The 21,370-nt window shown below is 42.6% G+C and overlaps 1 protein-coding gene across 5 annotated transcripts in view; it reads left to right on the top strand.

Moving 5' to 3' along the window:
* The first annotated feature begins 13,716 nt into the window (after positions 1 to 13,716).
* Positions 13,717 to 21,370, top strand: part of LOC112220587 (glycine receptor, alpha 1) — a 90,098-nt gene continuing 82,444 nt past the window's right edge. For all 5 annotated transcript variants that reach the window (XR_006079598.1, XM_042303437.1, XM_042303439.1 and 2 more), the window contains exon 1: positions 13,717 to 14,672. Coding sequence is in view for 4 of the 5 variants with exons in the window: in XM_042303437.1 (XP_042159371.1) it covers positions 14,602 to 14,672 (71 nt within the window). In the remaining variant the exon portion in view is untranslated. The remainder of the gene's footprint in view (positions 14,673 to 21,370) is intronic.

Here is a 21,370-nt window from a genome sequence, read left to right as displayed (position 1 = left end):
TCAGCAGGGCTACATACCTTGTTATGCCTAATATCAGCAGGGTTCAGCAGGGCTACATACCTTGTTATGCCTAATATCAGCAGGGCTACATATCTTGTTATGCCTTATATCAGCAGGGTTCAGCAGGGCTACATATTCTGATCCATGATGTTAATTCACAGGTCAAGCTTCCTCTGATATCAGCAATCAGAGTCAAATCCATACTGTACCTCACAGGATGAGATGGAGCCTTCACTGTGACCTATAATCAATGACTTAGAATCTCCATTCACTGTGACCTATAATCAATGACTTAGAATCTCGATTCACTGTGACCTATATTCAATGACTTAGAATCTCCATTCACTGTGACCTATAATCAATGACTTAAAATCTCGATTCACTGTGACCTATAATCAATGACTTACAATCTCCATTCACTGTGACCTATAATCAATGACTTAGAATCTCCATTCACTGTGACCTATAATCAATGACTTAGAATCTCCATTCACTGTGACCTATAATCAATGACTTAGAATCTCCATTCACTGTGACCAACAGTCAGGGAATGAGAATCCCCTCCACTGTGACCAACAGTCAGGGAATGAGAATCCCCTCCACTGTGACCTACAGTCAGGGAATGAGAATCCCCTCCACTGTGACCTACAGTCAGTGAATGAGAATCCCCTCCACTGTGACATACAGTCAGGGAATGAGAAGCCCCTCCACTGTGACCTACAGTCAGTGAATGAGAATCCCCTCCACTGTGACCTACAGTCAGGGAATGAGAAGCCCCTCCACTGTGACCTACAGTCAGGGAATGAGAATCCCCTCCACTGTGACCTACAGTCAGGGAATGAGAATCCCCTCCACTGTGACCTACAGTCAGGGAATGAGAATCCCCTCCACTGTGACATACAGTCAGGGAATGAGAAGCCCCTCCACTGTGACCTACAGTCAGGGAATGAGAAGCCCCTCCACTGTGACCTACAGTCAGGGAATGAGAATCCCCTCCACTGATCCCAACCTATGGACAGAAACAGATAGAGCTACAGTATGTAAGAAGTGCTGCACCCTAAATTGTACATGTGAGCTACCAGTGAGCCTTGCAGGGAGGTCTATACCATTCTAAACCCCATGAGGATTTGTCTTGAATTTGACAAGATGACAGGAGTGAGCCTACGTGACTCCTAGACCACACAGAACTCCTAATAAATATACTATTATATCAAAGTGCTGCGGATTATAGTGCGGTCTGGCTACACGAGGTAAGAAGACATATTCTTATCATAGATTTACAACAGGCCACAACCCTGATCCGGTAAACAGAAGAAAAAAAACATGCAGCACGATATGACATGAAGGAAAACTATGACATTTCTTTAGACATGGGTGAAAGAGCAAAAGCAACCCCCACCCCCCCATGCACAATTACAAAACACCAATAATACATTAAGATGTGTTGTTGTGATGCCTCTAAACTTCCAACTTCCACTATAATCCCCAGGATGCATTTTAGATTTTTATTTTAACACCTAGGGGAAATGTAGAGGTATCTTTCTCTGACCAACAATACAAGCAGACTGCTGTATCTCATGTATTATTCATGATACAGTCTCTGTGCTGTAGTTCACTGTAGAGGGCATCTTCTGGCTTAGGGCAGAGAGGTATAAGTTCAGCACAGGGGAATAACGAGCCAGGCCTGTCTCTCTAGTTGGATGGAGAGGAGCTGAAGAATTTCAGTGTTTTTATACATCTCAGCCATATGGTGTGGTAACCTATCTGTAATTTATGGTGTGGTAACCTATCTGTAATTTATGGTGTGGTAACCTATCTGTAATTTATGGTGTGGTAACCTATCTGTAATTTATGGTGTGGTAACCTATCTGTAATTTATGGTGTGGTAACCTATCTGTAATTTATGGTGTGGTAACCTATCTGTAATTTATGGTGTGGTAACCTATCTGTAATGTATGGTGTGGTAACCTGACTCTAATTTATGGTGTGGTAACCTATCTGTAATTTATGGTGTGGTAACCTATCTGTAATGTATGGTGTGGTAACCTGACTCTAATTTATGGTGTGGTAACCTATCTGTAATTTATGGTGTGGTAACCTATCTGTAATTTATGGTGTGGTAACCTATCTGTAATTTATGGTGTGGTAACCTGACTCTAATTTATGGTGTGGTAACCTGACTCTAATTTATGGTGTGGTAACCTATCTGTAATTTATGGTGTGGTAACCTATCTGTAATTTATGGTGTGGTAACCTATCTGTAATTTATGGTGTGGTAACCTGACTCTAATTTATGGTGTGGTAACCTATCTGTAATTTATGGTGTGGTAACCTATCTGTAATTTATGGTGTGGTTGTAAGGCTGACTGGCGGCACTGGCGGCCCCTGGCAGACTGGCGGCACAGGCGGCTCCTGGCAGACTGGCGGCACTGGCGGCTCCTGGCAGACTGGCGGCACTGGCGGCGCTGGGCAGACTGGCGGCTCCTGGCAGACTGGCGGCACTGGCGGCGCTGGGCAGACTGGTGGCTCAGATGGCGCTGGGCAGACGGGAAGCTCCGGCAACGCTGGAGAGACGGGTAGCTCAGATGGCGCTGGGCAGACGGGAAGCTCCGGCAACGCTGGAGAGGAAGGCTCTGGCAGCGCTGGACTAAGGAGCTCTGGCACCTCTGGAATGAGGGGCTCTTGTGCCTCTGGACTGAGGGGCGGGAGCTCTGGTAGCGCCAAACAGGCGGGAGACTCCGGCTGCGCTGGAGAGGTGGAAGGCTCCGGCAGCGTTGGACAGGCGGGAGCACCTGTAGGGGTGAGATGGAGAGACAGCCTGGTGCGGGGGGCTGCCACCGGAGGGCTGGTGCATGGAGGTGGTACCGGATAGACCGGACCGTGCAGGCACACTGGAGCTCTAGAGCACCGAGCCTGCCCAACCTTACGGTTGAATGCTCCCGGTCGCCCTGCCAGTGCGGCGAGGTGGAATAGCCTGTACTGGGCTATGCAGGCAAACCGGGGACACCGTGCGCAAGGCTGGTGCCATGTAAGCCGGCCCAAGGAGACACACTGGGGACCAGATGCGTAGAGCCGGCTTCATGGCACTTGGCTCGATGCTCACTCTAGCCCGGCTGATACGTGGAGCTGGTATGTACCGCACCGGGCTATGCACCCGCACTGGGGACACCGTGCGCTCCACCGCATAACACGGTGCCTTTACGGTGTGGCAATCTATCTGTAATTTATGGTGTGGCAATCTATCTGTAATTTATGTGTCTGGATGTCTCTTCAAACTCTGGAATATGTCAAATCAAATCAAAGTTTATTTGTCACGTGCGCCGAATACAACCTTACAGTGAAATGCTTACTGACAGGCTCTAACCAATAGTGCAAAAAAAAGGTATTAGGTAAACAAATAAAACAACAGTAAAAAAAACAGTCTATATACAGTAGTGAGGCTATATACAGTAGCGAGACTATAAAAGTAGCGAGGCTACATGCAGACACCGGTTAGTCAGGCTTATTGAGGTAGTATGTAGATATGGTTAAAGTGACTATGCATAGATGATGAACAGAGAGTAGCAGTAGCGTAAAAGAGGGGGTGGTGGGTGGTGGGTGGGACACAATGCAGATAGCCCGGCTAGCCAATGTGCGGGAGCACTGGTTGGTCGGCCCAATTGAGGTAGTATGTACATGAATGTATAGTTAAAGTGACTATGCATATATGATAAACAGAGAGTAGCAGCAGCGTAAAAAATTAATGTTGGGGGGGGGCACACAATGCAAATAGTCCGGGTAGCCATTTGGTTACCTGTTCAGGAGTCTTATGGCTTGGGGGTAAAAACTGTTGAGAAGCCTTTTTGTCCTAGACTTGGCACTCTGGTACCGCTTGCCATGCGGTAGTAGAGAGAACGGTTTATGACTGGGGTGGCTGGGGTCTTTGACAATTTTTAGTGCCTTCCTCTGACACCGCCTGGTGTAGTGGTCCTGGATGGCAGGCAGCTTAGCCCCAGTGATGTACTGGGCCGTACGCACTACCCTATGTAGTGCCTTGCAGTCAGAGGCCGAGCAATTGCCATACCAGGCAGTGATGCAACCTGTCAGGATGCTCTCAATGTTGCAACTATAGAACCTTTTGAGGATTTGAGGACCCATGCCAAATCTTTTTATTTTCCTGAGGGGGAATAGGCCCTCTTCACGACTGTCTTGGTGTGTTTGGACCATTCTAGTTTGTTGTTGATGTGGACACCAAGGAACTTGAAGCTCTCAACCTGCTCCACTACAGCCCCGTCGATGAGAATGGGAGCGTGCTCGGTCCTCCTTTTCCCATAGTCCACAATCATCTCCTTAGTCTTGGTTACATGACTAAGACTAAGGAGTCATGTAAGTGATGAGCTTTGAGGGCACTATGTTGTTGAACGCTGAGCTGTAGTCAATGAACAGTATTCTCACATAAGTGTTCCTTTTGTCCAGGTGGGAAAGGGCAGTGTGGAGTGCAATAGAGATTGCATCATCTGTGGATCTGTTTGGGCGGTATGCAAATTGGAGTGGTTCTAGGGTTTCTGGGATAATCGTGTTGATGTGAGCCATTACCAACTTTTCAAAGCTCTTCATGGCTACAGACGTGAGTGCTACGGGAACAGCTGATGCTCTCATGCATGCCTCAGTGTTGCTTGCCTCGAAGCGAGCATAGAAGTGATTTAGCTCGTCTGGTAGGCTCATGTCACTGGGCAGCTCGCGGCTGTGCTTCCCTTTGTAATCTGTAATAGTTTGCAAGCCCTGCCACACAAGACGAGCGTCAGAGTCGGTGTAGTATGATTCAATCTTAGCCCTGTATTGATGCTTTGCCTGTTTGATGGTTCGTCACAGGGCATAGCAGGATTTCTTGTAAGCTTCCAGGTTAGAATCCCACACCTTAAAAGCAGAAGCTCTACCCTTTAGCTCAGTGCAAATGTTGCCTGTAATCCATGGCTTCTGATTGGGGTTTGTATATACAGTCACTGTGGGGATGACATCCTCGATGCACTTATTGATAAAGCCAGTGACTGATGTGGTGTCCTTGTGGTCGGATTTACCAATTAGAGGTTGAGGGAGAGCTTTGTACGCATCTCTGTGTGTGGAGTACAGGTGATCTAGATTTTTTTGCCCTCTGGTTGAACATTTAACATGTTGATGGAAATTTGGTAGAACTGATTTAAATTTCCCTGCATTAAAGTCTCCGGCCACTAGGAGCGCCGCCTCTGGGTGAGTGGTTTCCTGTTTGCTTATTTCCTTATACAGCTGACTAAGTGCGGTCTTAGTGCCAGCATCTGTCTGTGGTGGTAAATAAACAGCCACGAAAAGTATAGCTGAAACCTCTATAGGCAAGTAGTGTGGCCTGCAATTTATCATAATATTCTCTACTTCAGGCGAGCAAATTCTAGAGACTTCCTTAGATTTCGTGCACCAGCTGTTGTTTACAAATATGCACAGACCCCCCCCTGGTCTTACCGGAGTGTGCTGTTCTATCCTGCCGGTGCAGAGTGTATCCTTCTAGCTGAATATCCATGTCGTCATTCAGCCACGATTCCGTGAACCACAGGATAATACAGTTTTTGATGTCCCGTTGGTAGGATATTCGTGATCGTACCTCGTCTAGTTTATTGTCCAATGATTACACGTTGGCGAGTAGTATTGACGTTAACGGCAGCTTTCCCACTCGCCTTTTCCGGGTCCTGACCAGTCATCCGGCTCTTTGTCCTCTGTATCTGCGTCGCTTCCTCTTGGAAATAACGGGGATGTTGGCCCTGTTGGGTGTTTGGAAAATGTCTTGTGCATCTTGCTTGTTGAAGAAAAAAATCTTTGTCTAATCTGAGGTGAGTGATCTCTGTCCTGATATCCAGAAGCTCTTTTTTTGCCGTAAGATACGGTTGCAGAGACATTATGTACAAAATCATTTACAAATAAAGTGAACCAAAAAAAACACATAATGGCACAATTGGATAGACGCCCGTAAAACTGCTGCCATTTCTTCCAGCGCCATGTCATGTCTTTGTCATTTGTCATGACATTGTCTTGTTTATAGTAACCAAACACACACACACACACAGACACAGACACGAACACACACACATGCACACAGACACAGACACACACACACACACACACACACACACACACACACACACACACACACACAGACACACACACAGACACAGACACGAACACACACACATGCACACAGACGCGCACACACACACACACACACACACACACACACACACACACACAGACACAGACACAGACACATGCACACACACACACACACACACACACACACACAGACACAGACACGAACACACACACATGCACACAGACACGCACACACACACACACACACACACACACACACACACTGTCTTAACTTTATATGCATACCCCATGAGCCCATGTATGTTGATCATTGATCATGATTTTCTGTTGACCTCTCAATAACTCAACATACAGGCTCTCCCTCTCCTTCCTGGTTGACCTCTCAATAACTCAACATACAGGCTCTCCTTCTCCTTCCTGGTTGACCTCTCAATAACTCAACATACAGGTTCTCTCTCTCTCCTTCCTGGTTGACCTCTCAATAACTCAACATACAGGCTCTCTCTCTCCTTCCTGGTTGACCTCTCAATAACTCAACATACAGGCTCTCCTTCTCCTTCCTGGTTGACCTCTCAATAACTTAACATACAGGCTCTCTCTCTCCTTCCTGGTTGACCTCCCAATAACTCAACATACAGGCTCTCTCTCTCTCCTTCCTGGTTGACCTCTCAATAACTCAACATACAGGCTCTCTCTCTCATTCCATGAGCACACAATTACGTCGAGTGACAAGTTCATTTTTCTCCTGCTGAATAGATTGAGTCATTGATTTTAATCTTGGAGCCGTATGGCGGTTTTGATTAATGAAATGAAAGGACCTTTTCCCAAAGCACTACAGAGAATATGTTGCCTGTTTACTCTACTTCTACCACTGTGATAATCTTCTGACACATACACTACAATGTACAACTGAGCTCAGAAACGGACAACGGGAAATATTTGGGGTCCATTGCTGAAAACAGGTAACCTTGACCTTGGGGTTATTGATGATATTGATGCTATTGATGGTTCATAATAATACATTTTAATATGGTAATATATTTCAATGTAGTAGGAGCTCAATATGTATATGAAGGACTCTCACACCTTGTACCTGTAGTAAAGAAAGCCTTGACTACACTTCTACAATAGAAATGGACTCCCAGGTTAAAATGCATTTGACATTGTGACCAGTGATGTCTTACCAAACACAGAGCTAATGCCTATAATAGTATGTCCCCAAGGACAATCGCTGCTGATGCAGAGACAAAGAGACCGCTCCTCTATGGCTGTAGAGACCAGGTTGTAGCCCTACAATTTATCAGTCTGGCTAAATTAGGGAGATTGCTAAATGTGGTCCCTTGTGCGAATGTGAAGAAATGTGGCTTTTAATGTGATTGCCAGAGGCAGCTGTGCCATAACTCAAGGTTAAGGTTGGTTGCAGAAAGGGAATCTTTTTTTTTATATGAGGGCATTTACAATGTGATGATGCCAAACATGCTTTAATGAGAAGTGGGAGAAGTGCTTTGTGGTCCACCTGTAAATATGGAACAGTGGAGATGTCCTTTTTTCATCAGATCTTCTGTCCTGGGGGGCGAACAAGGATATTTTTTTTGTTGTTCCATCCACTTACGCTTTGACATCTAATGCACACAATAAAACAGAGGCAGAACATTTTAATAATGATTTTGATGACAGTTCCAATCATCTTTATTCATGATAACATGACATATTTTATGGGTTAATAACTACAGGACTCAACTGTATTAACTTCAGAGAGGTCCCATTTAAGTAGAGTATTAAACAGATTTTAGATTTGTGATAGCCCAGTATGTGTGTGTGTGTGTGTGTGTGTGTGTGTGTGTGTGTGTGTGTGTGTTGTGTGTGTGTGTGTGTGTGTGTGTGTGTGTGTGTGTGTGTGTGTGTGTGTGTAATTATCCAGCTACAGAAAGGGGTATCCAATGTGTTCCTTATACCAGAGGTACCCTTCCTCCCAGACACAGGTGTGCCCATAAAGCGTGACCGATCAATTTCAGATAGCATCCTGTGTCTCCCTCTCTCACAGACAATAGTCTTGCATGACCTGATCTGTTGTTCATTTCAAAAGATAAATAGATTAGCTGTTAACATTTTAAAAAATGATATGAATAAGGATGTTTGTGTTATTGCTACATAGCCTTTATAAGAAGACTATATAGCAATAACTAATCACAGCATTCTCTGTATAGCTAGACTGTGTCTATCCCAAATTACACCCTATTCCCTACAGTATATAGTGAGTGACCAGAGTAGTGCACTATATATGGAATAGCTTGCCATTTGGGACTGCCTTATTAAGGGAAGAAGCTGAGGAACAACAAGAGATGAATAGGAGGAGGAAGACTGAATGGTAAATATCTGGGTAAATAGAATGTATGATGAATTCTATGTTCTATTCTATTAGGTAGTAAATGTCGGTGTACTTAAAATAATCTATGATTAATTATATTTTCTATTCTATAGGGTGGTAAGCTTGAGCTCTTTCCATGACGCAGGCTGACCAGGTGAATCCAGGTGAAAGCTGCGCTTCATTGAGGTTAAATCCACTTCAATCAGTGTAGATGACGGGGAGGACACAGGTTAAAGAAGGATTCTTAAGCATTGAGACAATTGAGACATGGATTGTGTATCAGGTATGAAGGGAAGACCCAGATGCAGACCCCATCGAATAAACAATAGTTTAATGTTCCAACAGGGGCAGACAGGTCAAGACAGGCAGGGGTCAGTAAACCAGAGGTGGGGCAATGGTACAGGTCAGCAGGCAGGCTCAGGGACAGGCAGGGGTCAGTAAACCAGAGGTGGGGCAACGGTACAGATCAGCAGGCAGGCTCAGGGACAGGGAGGGGTCAGAAAACCAGAGGTGGGGCAATGGTACAGGTCAGCAGGCAGGCTCAGGGACAGGGAGGGGTCAGTAAACCAGAGGTGGGGCAATGGTACAGGTCAGCAGGCAGGCTCAGGGACAGGCAGGGGTCAGTAAACCAGAGGTGGGGCAACGGTACAGATCAGCAGGCAGGCTCAGGGACAGGGAGGGGTCAGTAAACCAGAGGTGGGGCAATGGTACAGGTCAGCAGGCAGGCTCAGGGACAGGCAGGGGTCAGTAAACCAGAGGTGGGGCAACGGTACAGGTCAGCAGGCAGGCTCAGGGACAGGGACAGGCAGAGTGGTCAGTCAGGTGGGCTCAGAGTCAGGACAGGCAAGGGTCAAAACCAGGAGGGCAAGAAAAGAGAGACAAGAAAAGCAGGAGGTGAGACACAAAACGCTGGTTGACTCAAACAAACAAGAAGAACTGGCAACAGACCAACAGAGAACACAGGTATAAATACACAGGGGATAATTGGGAAGATGGGTGACACCCGGAGGGGGGTGGAGACAATCACAGAGACAGGTGAAACAGATCAGGGTGTGACAATGTGTATGTGAGCCATTCAGAGGGTGAATTGCCAAGACAAATAATTTAAGTGACTTTGAAAGGGGCATGGTAGTAGGTGCCAGGCAAACCGGTTTGTGTCAAGAACTGGAACGCTGTTGGGTTTTTCACGCTCAACAGTTTTCTGTGTGTATCAAGAATGGTCCACCAGCCAAAAGACATCCAGAAAAAAGTTGGACAGGAGCGGGGGGGGGGGGTAGGAAGGTGTTCTTAATGTTTTGTCCACTCATTAAAACATAACAGATTAAACACATTTTGGCCAAGGAAGGACTGCCTTTTCAAAGTGCCCTTTGATATTTTAGGTATAAACTGTGCAACATTATTGTTTTTTAAAAGCCTGTTATAAATATATTAATATAGAGAACATGGAGAACTCAATAAATAAGAACAAATCAGAATAGCTGCATGGCAAGCGGTACCAGAGCGGCAAGTCTAGGACCAAAAGGCTCCTACCCCCAACAGCTTCTACCCTCAAGCCATAAGACTGCTGAGCAATTAATAAAATGGCCACCCAGACTACTCACATTGACACGCCCCTCCCTTTGTTTTTACACTACTGCTACTCGCTGTTTATTATCTAAGCATAGTCACTTTACCCCTACCTACATGAACAAAATAACTTAACTAACCTGTACCCCCGCACATTGACTCGGTACCCCCTGTATATCGCCTTGTTATTTTCATTGTGTTACTTTTTATTTCCTATTTTTTACATTATTTAGTCAATATTTTCTTAAATCTTTATTGAACTGAATTTAAGGGCTTGTAAGTAAGCATTTCATTGTAAGGTCTACACCTGTTGTATTCGGAGCATGTGACAAATAAAATGTCATTTGACATCCCTCCATCAACCCTGTGTCACTTCTACAAAGATTTTAACCCACTTAATCCAAATAGTTTTCAAACAGTTTTCACCATCGTAAAGCCCTAGTTATTTTGTTACTTTGACAAAGTCATTTCTAAAGATAATTATTGATTTCATGTGATTAGTGATTAAGGTACGTCTGTCCCTCCTCTAAAGGTCAACCCTGTTACGTATATTGAACTCTGATATGGTGAAACGTTCCTTTGTAAAAAAAAATTTTTAAAGAAACATTGAATATCTAATAGTCAAATCATAGAGTATATCAAGGCACAAGGCGAGACCCAGATGCAGACACAGGAGGCAGATGGTTGGAGTCTTACAATGTTTATTAATCCAAAGGGGTAGGGAAGAGAATGGTCGTGGACAAAAAGGTCAAAACCAGATCAGAGTCCAGGAGGTACAGAGTGGCAGACAGGCTCGTGGTCAAGGCAGGCAGAATGGTCAGGCAGGCGGGTACAAATTTCAGAAACAGGCAAGGTTCAAACCCGGGAGGACTAGAAAAAGGAGAATGCAAAAAGCAGAACGAGAAAATCGCTGGTTGACTTGGAAACATACAAGACGAACTGGCACAGAGAGACAGGAAACACAGGGATAAATACACTGGTACAGAGAGACAGGAAACACAGGGATAAATACACTGGCACAGAGAGACAGGAAACACAGGGATAAATACACTGGTACAGAGAGACAGGAAACACAGGGATAAATACACTGGTACAGAGAGAAAGGAAACACAGGGATAAATACACTGGTACAGAGAGACAGGAAACACAGGGATAAATACACTGGCACAGAGAAACAGGAAACACAGGGATAAATACACTGGTACAGAGAGACAGGAAACACAGGGATAAATACACTGGTACAGAGAGACACAGGGATAAATACACTGGTACAGAGAGACAGGAAACACAGGGATTAATACACTGGTACAGAGAGACAGGAAACACAGGGATAAATACACTGGCACATAGAGACAGGAAACACAGGGATAAATACACTGGTACAGAGAGACAGGAAACACAGGGATAAATACACTGGTACAGAGAGACAGGAAACACAGGGATAAATACACTGGTACAGAGAGACAGGAAACACAGGGATTAATACACTGGTACAGAGAGACAGGAAACACAGGGATAAATACACTGGTACAGAGAGACAGGAAACACAGGGATAAATACACTGGCCCAGAGAGACAGGAAACACAGGGATAAATACACTGGTACAGAGAGACAGGAAACACAGGGATAAATACACTGGTACAGAGAGACAGGAAACACAGGGATAAGTACACTGGGGAAAGCAAGCGACACCTGGAGGGGGTGGAGACAGTAACGAGGACAGGTGAAACAGATCAGGGTGTGACCGAGTAAACGCTGGTAGATAGACAGGCTAGAATAACAAGTCAACCCTGTTACCCATAGATAGACAGGCTAGAATAACAAGTCAACCCTGTTACCCATAGATAGACAGGCTAGAATAACAAGTCAACCCTGTTAGCCATAGATAGACAGGCTAGAATAACAAGTCAACCCTGTTACCCATAGATAGGATAGAAATGTTTTAATCATTTCCTATTTTTTTGTGAAGCATGCATTCAATTACCGCTCTATGTTGCACACAACAAGCTTCCGTTCCCCCTGTCGCAAGGGGATTTGTGGCTTATTAAAGAAGATTTCTTCAGCCCTGTTACGGTCAACCTCTGTTACTTTATTTGGCGCTCAATTGGCACTTACTATATGCTTCTTGTATTCTCCAAAATGTACATAAAAGTACTGTAATTTAAGCTTTAAATCTATGTTCTCCCTGCCCCATGGCATAATGCTTAGTATTGCAGGATATTAGTTTTAAAACTGCAACAACAAAACATCTCTCTGCCCCATGACAAAATGTGTCAAATTGCAGGATATTTGCTTGAAAACTTTAACATGTTCTCTTCGATGCCAAGAGGCGGGTCTTTAAAATCTATTTTTCCCAGGGCCAGAGACTTGGTTCGTCCAGCCATGCACTGCTGAAGTCACAGTTAAACTCATTGTGTGTTGTATTGTTTTGAATCTCACTCATGGTGTGTTCTGATTATGAGGGGTTTCTGATTCATTTTCTATCACAAAAGGGGTCCTGGGACCCAAAATGTTTGAGAACCCCTGGCCTAAGAGCATGATTTAAGGGGCCCTTAATAAACACAACTAGCTTATTCAATGTCAGTGTTATGGGAAACTATGGCCAACTGTTTTCTACTTTTTCAGAGCAAAAAAGAGCTAATTATTTTGAAGCTCAGTCATTTTCTTTATGTATTTATTCTGTTAGATAACTTCTTGGGTAATGATAACTAGTGCACTCAGAATGGATGCAACACATTCATTATGTAATGGCATACTGTATTTAGGAAATGCTGGATTTTCAATCTCACAGCACAGCATTTATTTCACTTATCTCATCCAGGTAGTCGACTGAAGAGTATAAATTAAATAAATCCTTGACTCACGTTTGCTATAATCTTATATCTCTATTGCGAAAAACGATTCAAACACTATCTGTCTCCTCAATAGGACAAGACGGAATCCTTTTGAATACTTGAAGACACCATATATCCAACCGTATTCCATTCGTTCTATCCCGTCCGCGTGTCACGTGATCTGTCGGTGACTGCGTTCGGAAAGAGAGCTGCAGGCCATTAGAAACAGAATCACGTTTCAGTGGACAATGTGGACAGCGGTGCAGATGAAATACCGCTACTGCAGAAACAGAAAGGGAGAGAGCCTCACTTTAGATGTCTGCATGGATGCAAAACAATATTGATTATATACCAAAAAGATTTAACAGAAAAAAACAAGTGGATAATAATGAACAAGATACTTTCTTTCTGCGTCCTTTCTTTTTTGCCGCCCTTGCAACGCTCACTTATCAAAAGTAACCTACATGAACAGTGAAATAAAAGGAAAATACTTCATGCCGGCTGACCCCCCCCAAAGGAAAATAAATACAATTACATAATAATTGCTTAGTCGGTCCAATGATCATTTTACCATGTAAACTACTGTAGACACTGGGGTGTGCAAACAGTCGACTACACTAAAAAGCACATAGAAATATGATAACCTAACATTAGACAAATCATGGACTATTCTCTATTTCCATACCAATGCGCGGGACATTAAAACTCTCCAGATGACAACCCCACTCTCCAATCCGAGCCGTAGCCTAACTAGTTTGAGCAACATGCCGACCAATGGCAACGTCATGTGGGCGTGTGTTCAAAGGTGAGGTGCTTTTTTGAGTTTAGTAAATGACTGCAGCAAGAAATACAGTGTTGGTCTGACGTGAGAGCGCTGAGCTATAGGAGGCAATGGAAGAAGAGGCTAATCGCATCCCGATTTCACTACATTTGACATTATTACGAGGAATCTAAATGCAAGAAGACGAAACCGAGTTGTGAGTCCCGAACTTGACCGGACAATGGAAGTAGCTCTCTGCAGCAGTTACATCTCACCCCTGGGAGTCAACTACCGAGACACGGCGAGTACCTGCAGAAAAACATCAGTCAGCACCGCCGGGGTAACTACAACTACGTGTGGCTTGAAAGCAACACCTCTGATTTTGGGATGCATATAAGAGAAAGCGTTAAGAAAAAAACACTGACTACGTATGTATATATTTCGTGTAACAACTGTGCAATTCCGCTACTGATCTAGACGTAAGGGGTATACAACCACGTAGTAAAACCTCTTCTAAAATTGAGACATTCATTAAGACGCAGAGCACATGCATTGCCACATTTATCACTGAAGGAGGCATGTTGAAATTGACAAATTCCCCTTGTAACAAAATCCAAATGGATCGCATAGAATAAACGTCGGAAATATCTGTGATATCGTAGCCTAACGTGCTGTACCCTCAACGCAACAATAACCTGGGCTGAGTGAAATTCCGCAAACCGCGTTTGCCGCTGTCCGTGGTCCTGAAAAAGTACTCGTTATTTGGGTTATCCGAATCAATGACGGCGGTCTAATGAAGAGGGTTTCATGGCCTGGGCGGTTATGAACATCTTGTGGTTTTCTTGTGACTCTGGAATCTGAAAACAAAACAACAGAAGAATTGTTCACCTTGGAGGTCCGAAATCATTAAAGAAATTGGAATTCTACTATTGGTACTCCTGGAGCTGTAGGTAGCCCGAATGAGACCGGCAAAAATGTTCCGAATAAACGCTCTCGGGATCTATTTGTGGGAAACAATAGTATTTTTCAGGTAAGGAACATTATTTATTGACTTTAATGTGTTAAATACCATTTTATTGTTCTCGTGTGGGCTGCAGTGGGGTCAGAATATGTCCTAACATAGCTTAACATGTGTTGACAAAAGTCTGAATGGAAATAAATCAACGCAGCCAATTGATTAGGTTTAATCACACGATTGTCAAAAGTTGTGTTGGCTTTATTATATATTTATGTAGTCCTAATCATTCCTCTATTGTGAGTGAGTTGCATTAAGTCACATACTACATTACATTAAGATGTGTGTGAGAGAGACAGCGAGAGCTAATAGCGAACACTAGTGGTCATCAAACGCTAAACGACAAATTCTCTGATGAGGCATATGTAATCAACAGGCAAGTCAGAGTAAAGGAACTGAGTGCACGCTCTCACACACATATCAGGGAAGTTTTGTTGTTGTTGGTGTGTGGGCCTATCCATCACCTACTCACTGAGAAGAGAAATGTCTTGTGTCTGTCTTCATTTCTCTTATGGGGCCAGCGCACTATATGTAAAAGTCTTAGTCTCTATTCAACTATTGTGAATGAAATGGAAAAAAATGATGTTATTTAAAGACTTGGATATTTCACAGAATATATATTGTAAATATGCTGGATGATGACTGTTTTGTTTTCTTCCAGTAACCACACAGTATATCCATCCTGACCAGTTGGAATATTCTAGTTTTGACATGAATGTCTTTGTATGAATTTATCGACTACTATCAAGCTCTTGATCCTCATACATAAAGTGTATTATTCTCTGTAGATGTGAACAGGGATATCTCCAATGTTCACATTGGAGGGGAGGCAGGTATTCTGTTCAGAGAACAGCTTCTCTCCCATTGGCCCAAACATGGCTCTTTGTCTTTGTTAGGCATTGCATGCCTAATCAACATTACATTCTGCATTCTAGAATCAAATGAATCATCAGAGTTCTTTTTTAGATGACTTTACATTCTATATTCTATTCTATAGTCCATTGGATTCCATGTACATTCCTTGCAGACAGACAGTGTTTATTTAGCATTCTGGCCAGCGTGTTTAGCTAATGAAGTAGAATCAGGATTTTGCAGCCTCAGCTCCTACTGCTGAACTCTGCAGTTCTGCTTAATTGATATCTCTTTCCCAGTCTCAACCTAGACCCCCAGACCTCATTTCAAATGCAGACTTATTACCAAGAATTGATTACTTTGTCAATGTCAAAACAGCCTGATGAATGCACATTTTATACATGACTGTATATACAAACATCTATTTCTGTATAAATGACACATTTCTTTCTGTTAGTGTTCATTTTTGGCCCATGTGGAAGGTTGCATGCTTGTTTAATGAATGACTATCAGATAAAGTATGCATTTGACACAGTAAGTGAAAACATTTCTTATCTAATTATAGCCTATGTCAGTCTATGTTCATTTGCAAAACATCTGGGAATACTAGTGCTCGTTCAATCAAAATGAATGACAGGGTATATTCCCTACCAGTTTACCACCAACCATGAAAACAGTGGGAGGAAATTGAGCATTTCAAGCATTCAAAACACATTCTATAACACAGTATATTACACACTATGCACTGTTTATTAAACAGGGTATATACTGTAGAGCCCATATTAAACAGGATATACTCTGTAGAGCCCATATTAAACAGGATATACTCTGTAGAGCCCATATTAAACAGGGTATACTCTGTAGAGCCCATATTAAACAGGGTATACTCTGTAGAGCCCATATTAAACAGGGTATACTCTGAGAGCCCATATTAAACAGGGTATAGAGCCCATAAAACAGGGTATACTCTGTAGAGCCCATATTAAACAGGGTATACACTGTAGAGCCCATATTAAACAGGGTATACTCTGTAGAGCCCATATTAAACAGGGTATATACTGTAGAGCCCATATTAAACAGGGTATACACTGTAGAGCCCATATTAAACAGGGTATATACTGTAGAGCCCATATTAAACAGGGTATACTCTGTAGAGCCCATATTAAACAGGGTATACTCTGTAGAGCCCATATTAAACAGGGTATACTCTGTAGAGCCCATATTAAACAGGGTATACATTGCTTTCTGCAACATAGCCCGCCAATGTGTGGAAGTGACCATGTGGCCCAAATCCACTAACAAGAATCCCAGACCATCACTGAAGAACATGTACGTAGCCAATGTGTGGATGAACATGTCCAAATCCACTAACAAGAATCCCAGACCATCACTGAAGAACATGTACGTAGCCAATGTGTCCACACATAGTCTCTCGTGAATAAATATTCACTGATTTAAATTACGTTAAAGGCCTTACACTACAATTAACACCTCACAATTGTGCCGAAATATGCTAGTCTCAACAGTGTAGAATGTGGCTATATGGTGTGTTTTGTTGGTTTTTATCATCTTGTATTTTATGGCTATCTTTGTCACTCTGACACCATGACACATAAATGTTAGGGACGTATTACTCTCAGTTGAATAGTTAAATCAACCAAATACATGCACGGGTTTCCATAGCAATATTGAAAATATGGAATCATCTATTTAGGCAAAAAATGTGTTGAATTGACACCTATGGATTTGTGTATCCGTAACATTGCTTTCTATTGTGAACTGGGAAATGTAAAAGCTAATCTATAATTGACTTGATGATTATTTAATGTATTCCCTCCAGTATCACCTGGTCTATAGGCTCGTGAATAGGGTTGCAAAGGGTGGGTATTTTACTGGAAACTTTCCCAGTTTACCAGTAAATTACCAACATTTTGTTTTCTTTCAAGGATTTGATATAATCTAGCACAATACATATTGTGGCCCTTTTGGGTACTTCATATTTTCACAGGTCTCTGTAATTATCTCTGGCCTTATGACATCCCCCCCCAAAAAAATTATACAAATTAAAAAATAATTAAATAACAGGATTTTCAAATAAAAATAGAGTGACAAAGCTGTAAAACATGATCCTACTAAATATAAACATTTTTGTTTTGTGTGGGATTAGAGTGAACACCATTGGTGTTTAATATGATGGTCTCAGCATGAAACATCCTGTATATATTTGTTTAACACACTTTGATTTATTTTACTATGTCAGTTTGTATTTGTTGTCAATGTTTTGGTGTTAAACTCGTGGCACTCGTGATAAAAGTCAATAGTAGGAAAAGTTGCAGAGTTAATTGATTGATTAGATGCTTTAAAAAAAAAATAATAATTAGGCTGTTTTCTGTTGAACCATTTTTTATATTAACGAGGCAAGACAGTTAAGAACTAACTCTTATTTTCAATGACGGCCTAGGAACAGTGTGTTAACTGCCTTGTTCAGGGGCAGAACGACAGATTTGTACCTCGTCAGCTCGGGGATTGCGAACTTGGAACCTTTCGGTTACTAGGCCAACGCTCTAACCAGTAGGCTACCCTGCCGCCCATATGGTACAGCCACTAGAAACGCATTGACAATATGGACACAGATAAATATATTTAAAAAAGAATAATATATATGAATAATGTTTTTAAAAGTTATCCAAGTATAACTGACCAAAGATTGCCATAGATTGTCTGTTAATTACCAACATTTCTAAAGATTCCTGTAACTTTGGTAAACTACTGGTAGCTTTGCGACCCTTCTCATGAAACACAACCTTGAGTTGACCTCGAACAGCAGAAAGCAGTGACACTGCTTGCATGCACAGACACCAAAGCATCAGTTGTATCCAATCACCTATAGAATTAGTCCTTTAAAACCTAATTTCATCACAGATTTTTAACCCCGTGTCTTCAAGAAATTCTGCTGTATTTACACATACACCATGCTGTTCAGCAAGCCACATCATGTTTATGGTGATGGTGATGGCAGTCATTTGTTTTCAGGTCAGATAGCTTTATATATTTATGGTGTGTTTATCTGGGCCTCCCGAGTGGCTTGGCGGTCTAAGCACTGCATCTCAGTGCTAGAGGTGTCATTAAAGACCCTGGTTTAATTCCAGGCTCTTATCACAACTAGCTGTGATTGGGAGTCCCATACGGTGGCGCACAATTGGCCCAGCGTCGTTAGGGTTTGGCCGGGGTAGGCCGTCATTGTAAACAGGAATTTGTTCTTAACCGATTTGCCTAGTTAAATAAAGGTTAAATAAAAAATATATAAATGTATTGTCAGAACAGGGCGGGAAAGGTGGATATATTTAGTTGTAATTATTGAAGCCTCTAATGAAGAACAATTGACTGGCGTTCTCTACAATCACTTACAATCATCAATTTTATCCAGGTTAATTTCCAAAGCTTGATGTGTAATACATTATTGATCAACGTAGACAAAGACAGAGAGCACTATAAATAACATGACTTATTATCATCAATGGTCTTACCTCTTTTTCTACTCAGTCATGGATAAATAAATGGAGGAATTCATAGCTCTCCATTCACTAAAACCTTTCAAACACAGACTATGTTCTAATATCCACACAGAACACAAGTTCCAATGCATGTCCAATATGTTGTTCTATACAGCATGCTGTACTGTACTGCATGCTGACATTGTACGGAGCATGAATTCATGTCATGTTTCACTTCTTGATCTTTTCTTTCTTCTTTTTTTCAGCTCAACACAATAACACCCCTAAAGACATATGCATTACCTGATGCTACCCATGTTTGTTATTCATTTTGTGTAATGTATAATATATATGTTTTAAATGATGAAGATTTTGTCTTATTAACAGACATTACGTTAACAGTTTGTACAGGAGAACAGAACTGCCCATCCCTCTTATCTGCAACAGGGACTTTGAGGGGATGAAGGCTTTGGTAGGGTTTTGATTTCTCAGAGTAAAAAAAAAAAAAAAAAGCAAGGATAGGATCAATTAGGATTGTAGTCTTCAGAGGATTTATTAAGAGCATAAGGAGGTAAACTTAAGGCTAATGATTGGTGTTCCACATTAAAGTATGCAGAGCTCAGAGACTGGGGTTGTTTGCATATTATTCTCTCTGTCGCTGGGAGTCAGCTGTTTTTTACTGCTGCCTCAGCACCGGCCACGCGGACCAGGCCTCTCCACAGTTGGCCGTGGCCTGGCCAAGCAAGCATTGATCAGAAATAATTCAAGTAAATCTAAACTTTGATCACGCAAAACCCAGGAACAAGTCACTCGGGATGGGAGAAGCCTAGACGGAAGGAAGGAAATCATAGATGATCTTCTTGATACCCCCATGGGTGTAGAATCCCGATTCCTGTAGGTTTGAGTGGGATTGACTTCTAGGCCTATTGATTATGTGATTTAGTGTGTAAGTGGTCTATCCTACATTCATATATTATGTTTCTTAACCAAAGGGCCTCAATGATGTAAGGAGAAAGAGTGTGTTGGTCCCACATTTTTTGGTGCAAATTCCTGTGGTTTTGTGTGGGATTAACCTCCATAGATGTTGTGATTTGGTGTGATATCGATGCTACACATTCCTATTATACCAAACCCCCCAATAATGTAAGGAGAAAGAGTGTGCCGGTCCCCTAATTTCACACTGTCAAACAGATTCCTGCGTGGCCCACAGCATGGGCCCATGCTAGCTGTCTAAGGCAATTATCTCTGTAGAGGACACTGTCTAATCTCTCTATGACTAATCTGATTGTGTTGTCAGTTCGAGGGTGTTTGTTCAATACTAAATTGAAATGCTTTTTTCACAGACTTATTGCGTGAGTCCTAACAACAGTTTATTTCCAGCACTTGATCCCTAGTACTAACCTCATGGTCACAGCCGACTATTGTGTTTAGGTGATTATGATAGGATTTCACCGTGTTGTGTGGTAATTAACTGGTATTAGAATAATCCTTGATACACGCCATTATCTGCTCAAAGCAAATTCCACTCAAAATATTCTAGAATTCTAAGATTCTAAGAATTCTAGGCTATACATTCTAGTCTTGTCTGTCTTGGTATGGATTGATATTGATGGTTAGTATAGAAGTGTAACTCTTAGGAATGTTCCATCAATGAACCATAATGCCAGCATTGATGGAAGAGATACAGTGATTTGGCAGACTTGACAGAAACTGTTAGGTCTGCAGATAGCTTCAGGGTATCAGTTGGACCACCAGGGTTTCAAGGTATCAGTTGGACCACCAGGGTTTCAGGGTATCAGATGGACTACCAGGGTTTCAGGGTATCACATGGACCACCAGGGTTTCAGTGTATCAGATGGACCACCAGGGTTTCAGGGTATCAGATGGACCACCAGGGTTTCAGGGTATCAGATGGACCACCAGGGTTTCAGGGTATCAGTTAACCCACCAGGGCTGCTTTTGGCCGTCACAATCGTCACCTATTGTTGAAAATTACAGCTGCAACACTGATAGTGTTAACAGTTATCAACACTGTCCAGCCATCAGTGTGAGTATAGAATCAACTACTTTGGCAGTGATTCGGACAACATACTTGATGTGCCTTTCAAATGCCAAATTTCCAAAAATGACACAGCAGCAAAAACGCTAGCGAGGAACTATTGAAAATCTAGGAATGCTTCCAAAATGGCAGAGTATTCCCCACTTATACAATATAGTACACTACTGGTCAGAATCAGTGCCCTATGGGGTGCCATTGTATTATAAAGGGTTCACATGCCATTTCTATGAAGCCTGATGCATGAAGCCAGTATTTAGAGAGTAGTGCTTGGCTGACCCAAGCAGCAGCCTCTGGGGTAGTTGGTGACT

This window comes from Oncorhynchus tshawytscha, linkage group LG21 (genome assembly GCF_018296145.1).
Source record: "Oncorhynchus tshawytscha isolate Ot180627B linkage group LG21, Otsh_v2.0, whole genome shotgun sequence".
In the NCBI taxonomy this organism is placed as follows: Eukaryota; Metazoa; Chordata; class Actinopteri; order Salmoniformes; family Salmonidae; genus Oncorhynchus; species Oncorhynchus tshawytscha.
The sequence above is the reverse complement of the archived record's forward strand: the minus strand, read 5'-3'. Positions and strand labels throughout refer to the sequence as shown.